Genomic DNA, 19667 nt, shown 5'->3' with positions numbered 1-19667 from the left:
CATTCAACTAGCAGCACATACACAGTACACAGAGAAAATTAGTCAGCACTTAAAGAAGACTGTACCATAAGAACTTCTGTTCCAGAGTAAGCAGCAACCAGTGAACCATGTGACAGTATTTGCTCTCGTTAAAAAAGATTATAAGCATAATCAGTAATGCTGGACCCACATCACATAATGAGACCTAACTCTAATCTGGACATTTATCCTAGTGCTTGTCACGTGCTTTGACTTTTCACTGGCCGTGAAGTTATACTGTACTTACAATTTTAGCCTCAAGGAGAAAAAAATAAAACCGAATGCTAATCTCTACCATGATATATCTCAAAGCCATGAGAAGGTCAGTCATTAAAAGAAGCAAAATACTTAGCCTCGTGGCGCCAGATTTATTGAAGTAGCTTTTTATTTCCTCATTAAGCCTCACTAAAGGATTTATGAAAACTTGCTAATCGATTAGACAGAACAATGAGCTATTGCTGACTTTGGAGATAAAGAGAGGGCATAAGCCCAAGGATGTGGACAGCCCCTAGAAACTAAGGAGACGCCAGCAAGGACACAGGCATCTCAGTCCTACAACCACATGGCACTGAAGACTGCTAACGACCTGAATGAGCCTGGTCGGGTAAGAACTCAGGCTGACATACACCTTGATTTTAGTCTTGTGAGACCTGGAATAGAGAAACTAGCTGAGCCTTCACACCCCACTAGTGAGAGAATAAACGTATGCTTGCTGTTTTAAGTCACTAAGTTTGTGGTAAAGTGGCAACAGGAATCTAATACATCCCACTTAGAGACAACTAGACTGAAACAGAGATGAAAACTTGTCCAATGTCCACACAACCACCACAGAGATCAACTGCAGTTCAAATCTGGGCAGTCTGACCTCAGAGCACATGAGTTGATCAATGTACTCTAACAGAATTAGCTGTTTCATACATGCCAATATTTTTTAAATGTTTTCTGAATCGACAAATAAGCAAAATGGATGAATAGTAGTGGGTAGGAATCCTAGTTCATTATAGCTTCTTAGGTCCTGGGATGGGGTGTGTGGGGAACAACATTTTAATAAAAGCCTATGAGAATGTTGGGCAAAAAATGTTTTCTAAAATATCTTTATCTATCTATCTATCTATCTATCTATCTATCTATCTAAACAGGGAATATGCTAATTAGCTGGGCGTCACAACCGCTCAGGAGGAGCTGCGTGTGCAGATGGGCGGGAGGGGACTGCATGCCGCCCTCAGCCCCAGGGGCAGCGGGGAGGCTGGGGCTGGGGGCAGGCCAGAGTGGAGACACAACACACAGGAGCGCCTGTTCCCACCCCAGCAGACACAACACAGCGGCCAGCGCTGCCCGGGTCAGGCTCAGGTCCCGGCCCCCCAGCAGGGTGCCTCCTCGCACAGCAGGAGGCAGGGCGCCTCCTCACGAGATTTCAATCGCGTGCTGGGCCTCTAGTGTGAGAATAAAAAATGTGAATTACATTTCTTTCTAAATATGCATTCACAGAAGAATGGGAAAAACAATCATAAACTGCCTCTGCATTTCATTCTCCAGAAGTAAAATCACTTCTTTAGAGTGACGAGAAGCTTCATAACCACGTTTTACAACAAATGGAATTTGTACTTTTCCATGTTTTTATAGCTCTCTCGCAACCCTTGCCCATGACAAAGTTCTTTCTCAGAGGCCTCACACAAATTTCTCAAAGGGCGAGATGATAAAGTGACTAATAAAAATTAATTACAGTCTTTTCTTAGACACTATTAATGAAACTACCAATCTTACCATTCTGATTAGATTCTGTAAGATGCAGAAGTGTGTGTATTGCTAAATTAGCCAGTATCCACACTCAACTCCTGCTCCCAGAAAGAATCTGCATGCTGACCCACACAATTAGTATTCGCTCAAAGTAACAGGTAGGCAAAGGTCTGCAGGCCGAACAGAGAATCAGTGAGGCTTTACATTTCAGCCCTGTAACAAAAACTAACTCCTGATGACATGTAAATAGTAAGTCAGCTAAATCTGTTCTGAGGGCGTTTACTGAGTGCTGAATGCTTGTCAGGGGAAACAGGTGGCACAGATAAAAATATCAGAAACATACAAAATAGTCTATCTAAATCTCCAAACTGGAAGATCAAATCTAGGTTAGCTGTTAGACAAGCATTTAACAGCTGAAGAACGTGTTTATGTGGGATGCCAGTACACAGGAGAACAGGAAACACAATCACAGCACACAGAAAGGGGAGCCTCTGAATATACAACATGCTAATCTTGAACAATAAGGCACCGTCCCAGCTAAATAAAACTTAGCTGCTTGGCTTTCCCTAGGAATCTAGTGCTATATTAAGTGTGTGTGTGTGTGTGTGTGTGTGGGGGGGGGGGTGTGTGGAAATTACACACATCTTACTAAGTAGTTAATAGGGAAAACATGTCACCACTTATCCTTCCCCAGAGATTCAGCTGACATTGCTCAAGCTGTAAGTGGACTAATTTGGTGTCCTTTGAGTTAAAGTTTAATTGTTAAACCATGAAGCCCAGAGTTAAGCCCAGAGTTAAGCCCAGAGTTATTTAAGTCTATTTTGAAGGTCTCTTCTTTCTCCATTAAGTCTTTAAATTTGTTTATGGACTCAATGCAAAAATTGGTTATGTCCATGGGTTCAGAAAAGTAGGTGTTTACAATGCAGCTGAATGGAATTAGGACAGATTTATGGGTGGTCAGCAAACTAATCATTTGACATACTTTCAATATGATATTCTTTAAACAAATTTCAATATTTCTTTTAGGTGAGTTGACCTTCTATTAATACAAGTTGGATACCTTTTTTTTAAATATGGAATGCTTCACAAATTTGCGTGTCATCCTTGCACAGGGTCCATGCTAATCTTCTCTGTAGCCTTCCAATTTTAGTATATGCGCTGCCGAAGCGAGCACAAGTTGCATATTTTAAAAAAATAATTCATTTGTTGGCTGTACTCTCTTCCAGCTCAATCCAAATAAGATACTCCTCACATAAAAGCATGAATGAAAAATGCAGAATTTACTGAGGATTTCACTCAGTTCATAATAATTAATTCCAAAATTCCCTAATAGACCTTATCTCTTGGCCTTGAAGGGGCTTGGTCTCCTCTCCTTCCTCTGCAGGCCCATAATCTTCCTGCTATTACAAAATTCTATTGCCTAAAATAAAAAACACAAATAACAACAGGTGTTGGCGGGATGCAGAGAAATTAAAACTCTCATTCATTACTGATGGGAATGTAAAATGGTTCAATTACTTTGGAAAATTGTTCCTTAAATGTTAAACATAAAGTTACCATTTGACCCAGCAAATCCACTCCTAGGCAGTTACTCAAGAGAAATGAAAGCACATATCCACATAAGAATTTGTAGGTAAGTGTTCATAACAGCACAGCTAGTCAAAAGGTTATGTCCATATAAGACCATGTAAATAAGTGTTCATAACAGCATTATTCATAATAGCCAAAAGGTGAAAAAGGCCCAAAGTCTATCAATGAATGAATGGATAATTAAAGTGTGGTACAGTCATGCAAGGGAATATTAACCAGCCATAAAAAGGAAGGAAGTGCTGATATGTGTTCCAACAAGAATGGACCTTGTAACTTATACTAAGTGAAAGAAGCCAGTCACAAGAAAACCACAGGGTGTGTGATTCCATTTATAGGAAATGTCCATAATAGGCAATCTATATAGACAGATTGCCCAGGGCTGGGGGAAGTGGAGGGGCGGAGGGGAGAAGGAGGAAGGAATGGGGAGTGTCTGCTAATACACTTCCAATTTGTTTCTGAAGTGATAAAAATGTTCTAAAACCAGATGTGGTGATAGTTGCACTTTGTGAATACACTAAGAATCACTAAATCATATACTTTCAAAAGGGTCAATTTTATGATGTGTAAATTATATCTCAATAAACCTCTTAAAAGGAAATTCTGTTTGCTTTAAAATCAAGTATAGGGGGAAAAAGTCAGAGAAGTTACAGCTAAAGATAAGTTTATCTACTTTTCTCCTAATAATTCACTAAAATGACAATAAAATATTTTAAAGGTATAATCTGTCAAGAATGAAGAGAACTGAAAAGAGGACAGTAGATGAAAGACTTCAACAAATGTACATGCACACACGCACACATACTTCAAGACCAGCTCTAATGCAGAATTTTGCTTAGCCATGGCTTCTCTTTCAGAATTTGCATAATCCCACTCATTACTTATAACTATCTCACAGCATCAAAGGAAAAAAAAAGATTTATATATGTGCTCTGTACAGAAAAGATCATCTAGTTATCAGGATATACAATCTTAGAGATCACAGAGTATCATAAACACAAATAATGTTTTTCCCGTCACTTGGATCTGATAGAAGCAGAACCAACAGGAATGTCATCACAATGTATGGAGTCACATGTGGAAACCTGGGCTTCCTGGCACCACATCTGCAACTCATTCCAGTGCAGGTTTCACAATCTGAATGATTGGCACCTTGGGCAGAAATGCCAATGGCAACCTTTTAATTCTATTCTACATTTAGATCTTCATCCAGAAGAAAAGAATAGTTTATATACTTGCTATTGCTTATAAAATGCCTAAAAGGCACAAACTGAAAATGAAAAGGGCTTAAATTTGAAGTTTAATATAATGATTCTGTTTTTCATAGACACAGAAATTTGTGAAGGTTGAATAATTTCAAAAGAAAAGGAACTTCTCAGTAAGAAGAAATTAACCTAGGGTAGGAAATATGTCATGTACTTCCTATGGAGCTCATACTATCCAAAGAGTGATGACTTAATTAGTATTATAACTAGCCAACATCTGCAAGGTAAAAACCACTCAGCTGATTGCAAACAATGCAAGTGTCATCATGATATGCAGTATGGTTAAAAGACAAGCTTGACTTAAACTTTCTGAGTGAATTCCTCACATAATGAAGAAAAGCAGAACTCAAGGCTCAAGCACAAGTCAGCTTATTAAATTAGATTTCTTTACAATTGGACATTGTACTCATAAAAATGGCCTAATATTAGGGTGCTTTTCTTAAGAAAAACAGTTGCTGTTTAAATTATCAAACACTCATAAACTAAAACTCACAGGCACTTTATTCTCACATATTGTTTGCACAGCTATTATAAAATTCTGTTCCATTTAAAATCAAGTGTGGGGCGGGGGAGGCAAAGGAGAATGTCCATTTAAAGAAGGAGTGATCACATATTTTCCCCAAGATTCCATTATAATGACAATAAAATAATGTTCAAAAAGCATAAGCTCCCAAGGGCAAACGAAAACAGCAGAGAAGACAGAAGTAGATGAGATTGCAAAGACGTTTGGAAGTGAATGCAAGTGACTGAAGAGAGAGACGGTTCCAAAGCCTGTCAGTCTCCAGGGAGCTTACCGCCACTCATGCATTTGGGCAAGTGTATTATCAGGTAGGAGTGCTGAGGCTTAGTCTCTGGGTATCACTGGATTCCTGGATACCTGAGGCAGCTAAGGGCTATAGTGAAGAACCAGTTGAAAAAAATGAGAATCAGTGAAAATCTGCTAGGAAATAATGTCACATTAGGGCTGGTGCTCGGATCAAGAGATTATATAAATAAAATACTTGCTAGGTTTTAAACTATATAAATAAAACATCTGCTAGACATTAAACTAAACAGTGGTAATCTATTGTCACTGCAAGTAATAAATTCTCAAAGAGAATCAATGTTAAAACATAAACTAAAGACATAAAAAAATTATCTATACAAATTAAGAAAACACACCCCAGTAAAATTTTTCCCACGGATTTTAGAATCATTCTTTACTCTTAGCTGTGCTAGCCATTAAAGATTTCCAAGACAAAAAACAAATTATGTAATAATAATTTCTATCCCAGAGACCACCTAAGTAGCATCCACTGTAGGCTCTTTACTAATTAATTTTTACTCGTACACTTACCAAATTGTGATATGTTTTTGTCTCTTTCTTTTTTAAACTGTGATATATTTTTTGTAATATTTTTATTGATTTCAAAGAGGAAGGGAGAGACAGAAACGTAATTGATGAGATGAGAGAGAGAGCCATTGATCAGCTACCTCCTGCATGCCCCATACTGGGGTTTGAGCTTGCAACCTGGGCATGTGCCCTGACCGGGAACTGGGACCTGCTGGTTCACAGATCGATGCTCAACCACTGAGCAATGCCGGAGGGGTATGTCATATGTTTTTAAAAGCACAGTGTTATGCACTGAATTCTGTCCCTACAAAATTCACAGGTTAAAGCCCTACTCACCCCCAGTGTGACTGTATTTGGAGATAGGGCCTATAAGAAGACAATTAAGGTTACATGAGGGCTTAGAAGTAGGGTTCTAAGAAGGGAGAGACAGTAGGAGAACATGCACACAGAGAAAATGCCAAGTGAAGGCACAGTGAGAAGGCACCATCTGCAAGCCAAGGACCGAGATCTTACCAGGAACCACCCCTGCCAGCACCTTGAATCCTGGACTTCCAGCCTCCAGAACTGTGCGGAAATAAATTTCTCTTGGTTAAGCCCTCCAGTCTGTGGCATTCTGCTATGGCAGCCCAAGCTGACTAATGCACAATATATGCTGGGAGAAGTGTGGGCTTTGCAGCGAGGCAGTTCCCAATGTGCTATAAAGTAATTAACTTACCCTCACTGAGCTTCACTTTCCTTATTCACTGAAATACAATTGACCCTTGAATAACATGGGTTTGAACTACATGAGTCCTTTATATGCGTGTCCTCCTCCCAACCCCCTTGTAAATACTGTAAATGTATTTTCTTTTCCTTATGATTTTCTTAATAACATTTTCTTTTGTCTTGCCATCTTTATTGTAAGAATACAGTATATAATACATATAAATAAAAAATATGTTAACTGACTGCTTATGTGATTGGTAAGGCTTCCGGTCAACAGTGGGCTATTAGTCATTAAGTTTTGGGGAAGTCAGAAGCTATACATGGAGCCCTAGCCAGGTAGCTCCGTTGGTTGGAGTGTCCTCCCAATATGCCAAGGTTGCAGGTTCTATCTATGGTCAGGGCACATACAAGAAGCAATCAATGAAGGCATAAATAATTGAACAACAAATCGATGTTGCTCTCTCTTTCTCATATCAATAATTTTTTTTTTTTGTTTAAAAACCCGTATGTGGATTTCCAACTGTGCAGGGGGTTGGTGCCCCTAACCCTGCATTGGTCAAGGTTAACTGTATTTGTAGTAGTAGCTGTAATGGGTTTAGAGGTCACACATACATAAAGCATCTAGGCACAATCTTGGCACAGAATAGGCACTTAAAGCACAATGGAAGATACATAAAATTAGCTTACTGTCATCTCTTTACAGCTATAATATTCAGAATGCTAAGTATGAAGACTGATGAGTTTATGTAGATGACTATGAAATTCACATCTTCAGCCCCAATCCCCCATCTCCTAAGCACTGACATTCATTTTACTCATCATGGCCCCATAATAACTTTCCCTCTTCATTTCCATTATTTGTACTAACTGACCAATTGTCTGAAGGCCACATCAGGATCTTTCTTCTTTCTTAAATAAAAACAGCTGGACCTAACCGGTTGGCTCAGTGGATAGAGCGTCGGCCTGCGGACTGAAGGGTCCCAGGTTCTATTCCAGTCAAGGGCATGTACCTTGGTTTCGGGCACATCTCCAGTAGGGGGCGTGCAGAAGGCAGCTGATGGATGTTTCTCTCTCATAGAAGTTTCTAACTCTCTATCCCTCTCCCTTCCTCTCTGTAAAAAATCAATAAAAAACAAACAAAACAAAAAAAACAGCTGGATCGCTGAGATACACATTTATATTTAAAATTGTTTTTCTTAAAATAAAAAAATACAATAAAAGAAAAATTAGATTAAAAAAGAAAAAAGGACCCCACAAAGAGTATACATCTGATCCTACCAAGCTAATAGCATGAGTCTTTGGGCTAAGTCCCAAATTCACCTGAAGGTAAGGAGGAAGCATTAGTCAGCCATAGAAGGTTCCTAGAAAGTGGAAGACTGCTTCTTCCTTTCAGGACAAAAGATCAGGTCTGACAGGCTGAAGCATTCTAAAAGTAAAGGCCCCACCCTAGGTACAGATAGAAAAGATTTGAATTCCTGAAGAATAATAGCTGCCTTGGGGCTTGTCAAAGTATAGTCTGCATCAGCTCTCCTTGGTGCTAATTCAACCTTGTCTCAAAACTTCCTAATTTATTAATTTCCACTCATGACAGTCTGACAAGCCCCCTTTGCCAGGGTGGCCCTTCCATATCCAATTATGGGATAGAAATATTTGCATTTATATTACAGATTTTTCAGTAGGGAACATTCACAGAAAGGGATTTCTAGTTAATCCTAAATTAAATTAATCCTATCCTAAAGTCTTTTTATTGTTTGCAATTCATATCTATTCCCCAAACACACCTGAGACTATAAAAAAGAGAAAACATATATTACTGGCCCACCAAGATAAGGATAAAGGATCAAAGGCATGGAATATAGCCAAACTGAGATAATTATTTTAAAAACCTCAATTAAGGAAGGCGAGTCCTTGCAATCAGAGATTAGTGTCACATGAAAACAGAAAAAGATGATCTCTTAACTAGAAATTGTCCACACCAGGCCTGTGACAGGAGCAAAACGTTCTTACAGAAATCACCTTTTAAGTAGTTTTCGATAAATACCTGGAAACGTAATAATAATCTCTGATTGACACCAGACAGCTCCTAAAGCTGATAATCTGTTAGAAAGTGAAAAGGTAAATGGACTCTTCCACAGAGGGCCCCGTTGTCTACAAAACCAAACGCTGCTCCACAGCAGGGATGCTGGGGCGGCGTCCAGACTCTCTTCAGCTCAAATGTCTGAAAAATACGTAGTTGAGGCTCTAGAGTTCCATGCTCTTTAGCATGGAAAATAGGATCTTGATCTAAGAATTTTAAGCTATTCAATTAGGAGGTAGCTTGCTCTTTATACAGGAAATAATCTGAAGGTCCATAACAACATTAAAAAAAAAAGAAATCTGGCATTGAGTTTTGACAGAATATCTGGAAAGCTAATCTGTTATTATGAGGACGAACATGAAAGCAGTGTAGTCTTTATTAAGGAAATTATAGCAAAAATATTTCATTAGATATCGATGTGTAGTCGAAAAGGGGAGATGAGAATACTGTAACTGCTTTCAGAGAGTCTGTAACCAGCACTGACACCTCCAGCGTTAGAGTGACCAGATGCACCCTCAGTAAGAGTAACTCTATTTTCCACCTGGGTTAGTAAAGAGAGAAGTTTCTTTTTACAGAGGTTACACAATCTGATACCTTATTCCCTCTACTCAGCAGTTTAGTACACAACTAGCAGGTACTCCATTGATACTTTCTTTATGAAACATCTCCGATCTAGCCCCAGAGGTTTTCAAGGAATGAGAAACTAGTAAAATAAAAAATTATGCCCTGGCCGGTGTGGCTCAGTTGGCTGGGCATCATTCGTGCCAGTCCGATTCCCAGTCAGGGCACATGCCTGGTTGTGGGTTGGATCCTTGGTAGGGGCGAGTGTGGGAGGTAGATGATTGATGTTTCTCTCTCTCTCCCTTCCTTTCTCTCTCAAAATCACTAAACTCATCCACAGGTGAGAATAAAAAAAAAAAAAAGAAGAAGTTTCCTCATTTAAAATTACTTCATACTACAATCATAAATCAATTTTACCTCACAGAATTAATACAGTTATCTTAGGATTCAATCTTGTTTATGAGAAAAAGAAGTGACCTGTCACTTTCAAAGATCACTAACCAAATACAATGCACTTATTATTTCCTACACAGATTTAATGCCGTATTCTCACTCCTCCTATAGCAGTGATGGCGAACCTCTGACACGCGTGTCAGTGCCATTTCTGATGACACGCGGCCGCTGAGGCGGCCGCATGCCGAGGATGAAACATTTATGTTATTTAAACTACAAATATCGCGAAATGTTTTTTCCTCAAAGGGACACACTACCCGAGTTATGCTCAGTTTTTTGGCGAAGTTTGAAACACCAAGCTCAAAAGGTTGCCCATCACTGTCCTATAGCAATCGTTAGTCAGAAAAGAATTCTTTGACCCCAAAGCATAAGGGCTTCTTATTATTATGTTACTGAAGTATTCCTATACCAACAGTCTTAGGAATTCCACTTAGTAATGGTATTCATAATCAGCTTAGTATTATTTTAGGGTAGAAGATGGGGGCCTAGAGTAAAATAGCAAGATGGTGATTATAGAGAGATGACAAATATGTAAAAGCTCATTTTAATATTTCCAGTTTAACTATTTAAAATTAAAATATTTAATATTTAAGTTTTGTTTCTAAAAATATATATTTTTATTGATTTCAGAGAGGAAGGGAGAAGGAGAGAGAGAAACATCAATGGTGAGAGAGAATCATTGATCGGCTGCCTCCTGTACACACACCCCCACACACACTGGGGATCAAGCCAGCAACCCGAGCATGTGTCCTTGACCAGAATGGAACCCGGGACCCTTCCGTCCGCAGGCCAAAGATCTTATCCACTGAGCCAAATCGGCTAGTGCTAAAAGTTTAGTTTTAACTGGAAAGTGAAATTGTTTAATTCACGAAAGGATTTACTGCACTAACCCTGGAAGAGCTGAATGAACCGAGGCCGCAAGGCCGCGGGGATCACACTCTCCGGCAGCTCCCGCAGGAAGAGCTTTAAGAGACTGGCCGCTGCGCACACGTCGCCATCCTCCCGGAGCTCCACGGGCACGCCGCTCTCGAACTTCAGGCGCAGCTGCTCCACCACCTTCATGTTGCCATTCACCCGAAAAAGGCCTTCCTGGGTGAGTCCTGGAACAGTGAGGTAGACACACAGGAAATAAACAGAGGTCACTTACCGATACAAGCTCTAAAGGTCAATAACAACAAAAATAAATAACTCTCAGGACAGGATTCTTTGAATACTATATAATAACCAAGTTTCATATTTTGTAAAAATGTTTTCCTAAAATAAAACATCCTCTGTCTACAACATACCAACAAAAAGAGCATACGTAACTGTTATAAAAGCTGACCTCTAAAAATTATGTTAGGACATATATAACCACAGAACATATACGGTTCTACAAAGAAATTTCATTCATAATCTTATAGAGTACATAACAGAAACTAACCCTGGGCCCCAATAACAGCTTAGCATTTTGAGAACAACTATTTAAAAAAAATAGCATGTATATAAGAAACTTCTCAACTCTGATTATTTTGTAATAATTTAATTAAGAAGTAATACTTCTTTAGCAATCACTAAATTTAAGGTATAAGACTCTATGAGACTATAAAGTAGTATAAGACAAGATCCTTGCCTTCAGCTAACCGGCGATATTAGTCTTGGCTGGGGTCAACCGAAAGCTTCATGGAGGAAACCTTTGGCTCCTTTGCATAATTTTGGCTAAAATACAAGCAAGATGGAAGGGCTGGGGCTGACATACGTGAAACTAATGCAGTTTAAGTTTTAGGGCCCCTCATTTGTTTGGGTCCTTTCCAGTGCTCTGTCCCTAACTTAGTATTTTTAATTTTGTGTTCTTTTTCTTAAGGGGGCCCCAAAAGAATTAAGCAACAGAACACACAAAACCTTGATTTATCTCTCACAAAAAGAACAACTATATGAATTAAGAAGCAGAGTCAGGACAGAATAAAGAAAGGTAGGCAGATAAAAATGTGGAATGTTTAGGTCAAACAGTGATGGGGTAATAAATGGAAGAAATGGGATAGGGCCATGAATGCCAAGTTCAAGACTGCAGACTTTATCATTGGAGCACATTTTCAAGTGGGGGGTGGGGGAGCTCAAGAGGGGAACCCAATACAATCAAGGTTTAAGAAAGACCTCCTAGCTAACAAGTAAGGAAAGCAGAGGGCAGAGAACTTGCCTTCTGGAAACTATATTCAACTGTCAGGCAATCGGACAGAACTTATGGTGGGAAGGAAGTGAAAAAAAGCGTATAAAGGTGATTTGGTAACTTAGTACAGAAGGGAAGTAAAGGAAGAGTAAGAGTTGAAAGGTAAGGTTTGAAAACAGAAATCCAGGGAAAAAAGCACTGTCAAGAATAAGGCGAAGTGGGGTAAAGGGTGATGGGTAGTTTAGGCAGAAGATAATGACTTTCAGCTCAGTGTACTGTGTTTGGGGAGATGACACACCACACAAGCAAGTGAGCCAGACCATGAAGGTATGTGTGAAATGTCAGAAACAATCATTCTAAGAAAGAGTAACCCAAGGACTTAACTTGCCACTCTTCTTTGAGAACCCAATCGTGAACTTTAGCAATGACACAGAATTGAGTCCTATTAGAATTATTAAAATGGAAGGGCTTGTTTATATCAGCCCTTACTTCTTTCTCTTACCTGCTAAATTGTCTTGCTCTTTTTTTTTTTGTTGTTAAAATATATTTTATTGATTTCAGAGAAGGAGAGAGGGAGATAGAAACATGAGTCATGAGAGAGAATCATCCACCAGCAGCCTTCTGCACGTCCCCACACTAGGGGTCGAGTCTGCAACTTCAGCATGTGCCCTGACCTGGAATTGAACTGTGACCTCCGGGTTCAAAGGCTGACACTCAATCACTGAGTCACACCAGCTGGGCTTGATAATTTAAAATTTTTTTTTTTAGCTTTTTTTTTCTCCATTTTTTTATTAAGGTATTATATGTGTACATATCTTACCATTGCCGCCCCCCCACCCCACTCCCATACATGCCCTCATCCCCCAGTGTTTTGCATCCATTGGTTATGCTTATATGCATGCATACAAGTCCTTCGGTTGATCTCTTATCTCCCCCACCTCTCCCTAACCTTCCCGCTGTAATTTGACAGTCTGTTTGATGCTTTACTGTCTCTGTATCTACCTTTTTGTTCAACAGTTTATAGTGTTCTTTATTATCCATAAATGAGTGAGATTATGTGGTATTTTTCTTTCATTGACTGGCTTATTTCACTTAGCATAATGCTCTCCAGTTCCATCCAGGTTGCTGCAAATGGTAAGAATTCCTTCTTTTTTATGGCAGCATAGTATCCCATTGTGATCCAGTCATCTGCTGACGGGCACCTAGGCTGTTTCCAAATCTTAGCTATTGTAAATTGTGCTGCTATGAACATAGGGGTGCATATATCCTTTCTGATTGGTGTTTCTAGTTTCTTAGGATATATTCCTAGGAGTGGGATTACTGGGTCAAATGGGAGTTCCATTTTCAGTTTTTTGAGGAAACTCCATACTGTTCTCCACAGTGGCTGCACCAGTCTGCATTCCCACCAGCAGTGTACAAGGGTTCCTTTTTCTCCGCATCCTCGCCAACACTTGTCTTTTGTTGATTTGTTGATGACAGTCATTCTGACAGGTGTGAGATAGTACCGCACTGTCGTTTTGATTTGCATCTCTCGGGTAATTAGTGACTTTGAGCATGTTTTCATGAGTCTCTTGGCCTTCCTTCTGTCTTCTTTCGAAAAGATTCTATATACGTCTGTTGCCCATTTTTTTATTGGATCATTTATCTTAAATTTTTTTTTATTGTGATGAAAAACATATACAATTTTCCATTTTTTTCCAATTATTCTTCACATTCAATATTATTCTGTATTAGTTTCAGGTGTACCACATAGTGGTTAGACAATCATATACTTTACAGAGTAATCCCCGTGATATTTCAAATACCCCACTGGCCCTTACATCTCTATATATAAAGAGGTAGTATGCAAATTAGGCCGGGACTCCGTAATGGGTCACGACCAGATAGGAGGAGGTTGCACGCAGGTGAGACCCGAAGCAGAGACGGAGACAGAGGCGGAGGGGCCTGCCCGAGCCGGCATGGTGGCTCGGGAGGCCCCAGAATGGGCACAGGCAGGGGAGCCAGCGCTGCACTCATGGCAGCCTTGGGTTCAGGCAGCCTTGAGCCACGGCAGCTGTGAGGCCTGGAGTTCAGGCAGCTGTGAGCCCTGGCGGCTGCAAGGCCTAGGGCTCAGGCAGCCGTGAGCCCGGGCAGCTGTGAGGCCTGGAGCTCAGGCAGCTGTGAGGCCCAGGACTCAGGCCTTGCAGCCCCTGTGGCTGGCAGTGGCAGCAGTAGCAGCGGAATAATTGGGGCGGCACCTTCCCTGATCAGCCAGGTCGCCTCCCACAGAGGGAGTCCAGACTGTGGCTTAAGCCCGCTCTCCTTGAGGAGCGGGCCAAAGCCGTCAGTAGGACAATCCCCTGAGGGCTCCAGGACTGTGAGAGGGAGCAGGCCAGGCTGAGAGGCCCTCTCTCCAGTGCACGAATTTTTGTGCACCAGGCCTCTAGTAGCTATTATAATATTTTTTATTTACTTATGTATTTTAATAAATTCTTTATTGATTAAATTATTACATATGTCTCCTTTTTTCCATTGACATCTCCCTGGCAACCCCCATTTCCCATCACATGTCCTCACCCCACTAGTGTCTGTGTCCACTGGTAATGCTTATATGGATGCATACAAGTCCTTTGGTTGATCTCTTACCCACCCCCCCTACTGTGCCTTCCCACTGAGGCTTGACAGTCAGTCCTATGCTTCTCTGTCTCTGGATCTATTTTTGTTCATCAGTTTATGTTGTTCACAATATTCCACAAATGAGTGAGATCATGTGATATTTATCTTTCTCCGACTGGCTTATTTCGCTTAGCATAATGCTCTCCGGGTCCATCCATGCTGTTGCAAATGGTAAGAGTTCCTTCTTTTTTTACAGCAGCATAGTATCACATTGTGTAGAGGTACCATAGTCTTCTAATCCACTCATCTGCTGATGGGCACTTAGGCTGTTTCCAAATTGTAGCTATTATAAATTGTGCTGCTATGAACATAGGGGTGCATATATCCTTTCTGATTGGTGTTTCTGTTTTCTTGGGATATATTCCTAGAAGTGGGATTACTGGGTCAAATGGGAGTTCCATTTTTAATTTTTTGAGGAAACTCCATGCTGTTTCCCACAGAGGCTGCACCAGTCTGCATTCCCACCAGCAGTGCAGGAGGGTTCCTTTTTCTCCGCATCCTCTCCAGCACTTGTCGTTTGTTGATTTGTTGATGATTGCCATTCTGACAGGTGTGAGATGGTACCTCATTGTTATTTTGATTTGCATCTCTCAGATGATTAGTGACTTTGAGCATGTTTTCATCTGTCCCTTGGCCTTCTGTATGTCCACTTTGGGGAAGGGTCTATTTAAATCCTTGCCCATTTTTTGATTGGGTTATCTTCCTTTTGTTAAGTTGTATGAGTTCCCAATAAATTGTGGAGATTAAACCCTTGTCAGAAATAATATTGGCATATATGTTCTCCCATGCGGTGGGCTTTCTTGTTGTTTTGTTGATGCTTTCTTTGCTGTGCAGAAGCTTTTTATTTTGATGTAGTCCCATTTGTTCATTTACTCCTTAATTCCCATTGTCCTAGGAGCTGTATCAGTGAAGATATTGCTAAGACATATGTCTGCTATTTTGCTGCCCGTGGCTTCCTCTAAGATTTTTATGGTTTCCCTTATGTTTAAGTCCTTTATCCATTTTGAGTTTATTTTTTTTGTATGATGTAAATTGGTGGTCTAGCTTCATTTCTTTTGCATGTAATGGTCCAATTTTTCAAACACCATTTATTAAAGAGACTGTCTTGACTCCATTGTATGCTCTTGACTCCTTTGTCAAATATTAATTGAGCATAATGACTTGGGTCAATTTCTGGGTTCTCTGTTCTGTTGCATTGGTCTATATGTCTGTTCTTGTTCCAGTATCAGGCAGTTTTGAGGACAGTGGCTTTGTGATATAGTGATATCTGGTATTGTGATCTCTCCAACTTTGTTCTTCTTTCTCAAGATTGCTGCAGCTATTCAGGGTCTTTTTAATTTTATATGAATTTTTGGAGAGTTTGTTCTAGGTCTGTGAAATATGCCATTGGTAACTTAATGGGGATTGCATTAAATCTATAGATTGCTTTGGGTAGTATGATCATTTTAATGATATTGATTCTACCAATCAATGAAAATGGTATATTCTTCCATTTCTTTATGTCTTCCTCTATCTCTTTTTTCAATGTCCTGTAGTTTTCTGAGGACAGATCTTTTACCTTCTTAGTTAAGTTTATTACTAGGTAATTTATTTAATTATTTATTTTTTGGTGCAATGGTAAATGGGATTGTTTTTGCTTCTCTTTATGTGAATTCATTATTGGTGTGTAAAAAAGCCATAGATTTTTGGGTGTTAATTGTGTATCCTGCTACATTGCCAAATTCATTTATTAACTCTAATAGTGTTTTGATGGAGTCTTTAGGGTTTTCTTTGTATCATGTAATCTGCAAATAATGACAATTTTACTTCTTCTTTTCCAATTTGGTTGCCTTTTATTTCTTCTTCTTTTCTAATTGCTATGGCTAGCACTTCCAGTACTATGTCGAACAGTAGTGGTGATAATGGGCATCCCTCTTTGCCCATTGAATATGATGTTGGCTGTAGGTTTGTCATATAAGGCTTTTATTATGTTGGGATATGCTCCCTCTATTCCCACTTTGCTTCGAGTTTTTAACAAGAAAGGGTGTTGGATTTTGTCAAATGCTTTTTTGCATCAATTGATATGACTGTGATTTTTATCTCTGAGTTTATTTATCTCTGAGTTTATTACATTTATTAATTTGCAGATATTGTAACATCCTTGTATCCCGGAATAAATCCCACTTGGTAATGGTGTATGATCTCTCTAATGTAATGCTCGATCCAATTTGCTAGGATTTTGTTGAGGATTTTAGCTTCTATATTCATCAGAGATATTGGCCTGTAATTCTCTTTCTTTGTGGTATCTTTATCTGGTTTTGGCATTAAGGTAATGCTGGCTTCACAGAAAGAGCTTGGAAATGTTCCTTCCTCTGGAATACTTAGGAATAGTCTGAGGAAGATAGGTTTTAGTTCTTCTTTGAATGTTTGGTAAAACTCCCCTGTGAAGCAGTCTTGCCCAGGGCTTTTGTTTGCTGGAAGTTTTTTGATTACTGATTCAATTTCCTCCATAGTTATCAGCCTATTCAGATTTTTTTAAAATTATTTTTACAGATTGAGTTTTGGAAGGTCATATTTTTCTAGGAATATGTCCCTTTCTTTTAGGTTGACCAGTTTGTTGGAATAAAGTTGTTCATAGTATTTTTTTTTTAATCCTTTGTATTTCTGTGGGGTCTGTTGTTATTTCGACTCTTTCATTTCTGATTTTATTTGGATCCTCTCTCTTTGCTTCTTGGTGAGCCTGGTTAGAGGTTCATCAATCTTATTTATCCTTTCAAAGAATAAGCTCTTGGTTTCATTGATCTTTTGTATTTTTTTTGGGGGGGGTCTCTCTGTCATTTATTTCTGCTCTGATCTTTATTATTTCCTTACTTCTGCTCACTATGGGCTTTTCTTGCTGCTCTCTAATTCTTTGAGTTGTAAAGTTATATAATTTATTACAAGTTTTTCTTGTGTTTTTGTTGCTGTTGTTGTTTTGTTTGTTTTTTAAGGGTGGCCTGTAATGCTATGAACTTCCCTCTCAGGACTGCTTTCACTGTGTCCCATAGATTTTAGATTCTTGTGTTTTTATTGTCATTTGTTTCCATGATGTTTTAAATTTATTCTCTGATCTCTTTTGGTAACCCAATCATTGTTTACCAGCATGCTCTTTAGCCTCCAAGTGTTTGAATTTGTTTGTTTTCATTGTAGTTGATTACTAATATTATGTCATTATGATCTGAGAATTGCTTAATACGATTTCAATATTCTTGAATTTGGAGAGACTTTGCCTGTGTTCCAATATGTGGTCTAACTTTGAGAATGTCCCATGTGCACTTGAGAAGAATGTATATTCTATAGCTTTGGGGTGAGATGTTTTGCAAATGCCCATTAAGTCCATCTGATCCAGTGAGTCAATTAGGATTGCTGTTTCTTTGCTGATTTTTTGTCTACAAAGTCCCCTTCTATGATTGTATTGCTGTTGATCTTTCCCTTGATATCATCCTGAAGTTTTTTTATGTATTTGGGTGCTCCTGCTTTGGGTGCCTATATGTTTACCAGAGTTATATCCTCTTGTTGTATCAATCCCTTTAGTATTATGAAGTGGCCTTCCTTATTTTTTGTTATGGCCTTCACTGTGTGGTCTATTTTGTCAGATATGAGTATTGCTACCCAACTTTTTATCATTTCCATTTGCCTGGAAAATATTTTTCCATCCCTTCACTTTTAGTCTGTGTGAGTCCCTTGTTCTGAGGTGGGTCTCTTGTAGACAGCATATATATGGGCCATTCAGCCACTCTATGTCTTTTGATTGGAGCATTTAGTCCATTTACATTTAAGGTTATTATTGATAGCTACTTGTTTGTAGCCATTTTTATTCATTATGCCTGTGTTCCTTCTTGCCTTTCTATTTCTTCTTCTTACAACAGTCCCTTTAACATTTCTTGCATTGCTGGATTGGTAGTGATAAACTCCCTTAGCCTTTTTTTTTTTGTCTGTGAAGCTCCTGATTTCCCCTTCAATTTTGAATGATAGCCTTGCTGGATAGAGTATTCTTGAATTCAGTCCCTTGCCTTGCATCACTTTGAATACTTCATTCCATTCCCTTCTGGCCTGGTGTGCTTCTGTTGAGAAATCATTTGATAATCTAATGGGAGATCCTTTGTAATAACTCTCTGTTTCTCTCTTGCAGCCTTTAAGATTCTCTGTCGTTAATGTTTGCCATTGTAATTAAGATGTGTCTTAGTGTGTGTCCTTGTGGGTTCATCTTGTTTGGGACTCTGTGCTTGTGTGACTTTTTTCTTCCCCAGATCAGGGAAGTTTTCTGTCATTATTTCTTCAAATAGGCTTTCTAATCCTTGCTCCTCTTCTTGTCATTCTGGCACCCACATTACATATGTTACTTTGTTTCATGTTGTCCCAAAGCTCCCTTAGGCTCTCCTCCTGCTTTCTAATTTTTTTTTTTCTCCAATTGCTGCTTAGATTGGGTGTGTTTTTCTGCCCTATCTTCTAATTCGCTAATTTGGTACTTTGCTTCTTGTAGCCTACTGTTTAAACCTTCCATCATGGTTTTATTGTAGCTGTATTGCTTTTTATTTCCTCTTGATTCTTACATGTTATTGGTTTTCTCATCCAGCCTGTTTAGGAACTTACTCTGAATTCTTTTTCTGACATATTACATGCCTCTGTTTCATTTAGTTAATTTTCTCACGACTCCTTTCATTTGGGGGCTGTTTCTTTATCTCCCCATCTTTGCTCTCACAGACGGGTCCAGGCACCAAGACGTGCAGTGCCTGGGGCCGACGTTGCAGGCTTGGCAGGCAGTGAGCGTAGTCTGAGTCTGGCCAGTGGGACACACGGTGCCCAGGAACTACACAGTGGTCTGGCGGGTGGGGGACACACTCTGGGACTCATAGGAGCCCATGTCCAGGGAGGCTGGAATCCTGGTGTCTGTGGATCTGCACCTGAGGTAGCAGGTCTTTGGTCGGAGTCCCTGTAGGGTCTGGGGTGGTGTCCGAGGCCAGTCTGGGTGGTAGTGAGGCTGGGCCTCTTCAAGATGGCATAGTTTCTGTCAGAGCTGGCCCCCCAGGGTGTTATTTCAGCTGTATCAGGGGCTCTCTATCTAGGAGATCCCGGTCCGCCAGCCCCCAAAAGTCCTGCAGGACCTAGCTG

At 39.7% G+C, this 19667-nt stretch overlaps 1 protein-coding gene across 5 annotated transcripts in view; it reads right to left on the bottom strand.

Moving 5' to 3' along the window:
- Positions 1 to 19667, bottom strand: part of FAM13A (family with sequence similarity 13 member A) — a 296829-nt gene that overhangs the window by 225918 nt on the left and 51244 nt on the right. For all 5 annotated transcript variants that reach the window (XM_079771464.1, XM_079771467.1, XM_079771465.1 and 2 more), the window contains one exon: positions 10627 to 10836. In XM_079771464.1, coding sequence (XP_079627590.1) covers positions 10627 to 10836 — 210 coding nt within the window. The remainder of the gene's footprint in view (positions 1 to 10626; positions 10837 to 19667) is intronic.

The sequence above is a fragment of the Cnephaeus nilssonii genome (genome assembly GCF_951640355.1).
Source record: "Cnephaeus nilssonii genome assembly, chromosome: 1".
Lineage (NCBI taxonomy): Eukaryota > Metazoa > Chordata > Mammalia > Chiroptera > Vespertilionidae > Cnephaeus > Cnephaeus nilssonii.
The sequence above is the reverse complement of the archived record's forward strand: the minus strand, read 5'-3'. Positions and strand labels throughout refer to the sequence as shown.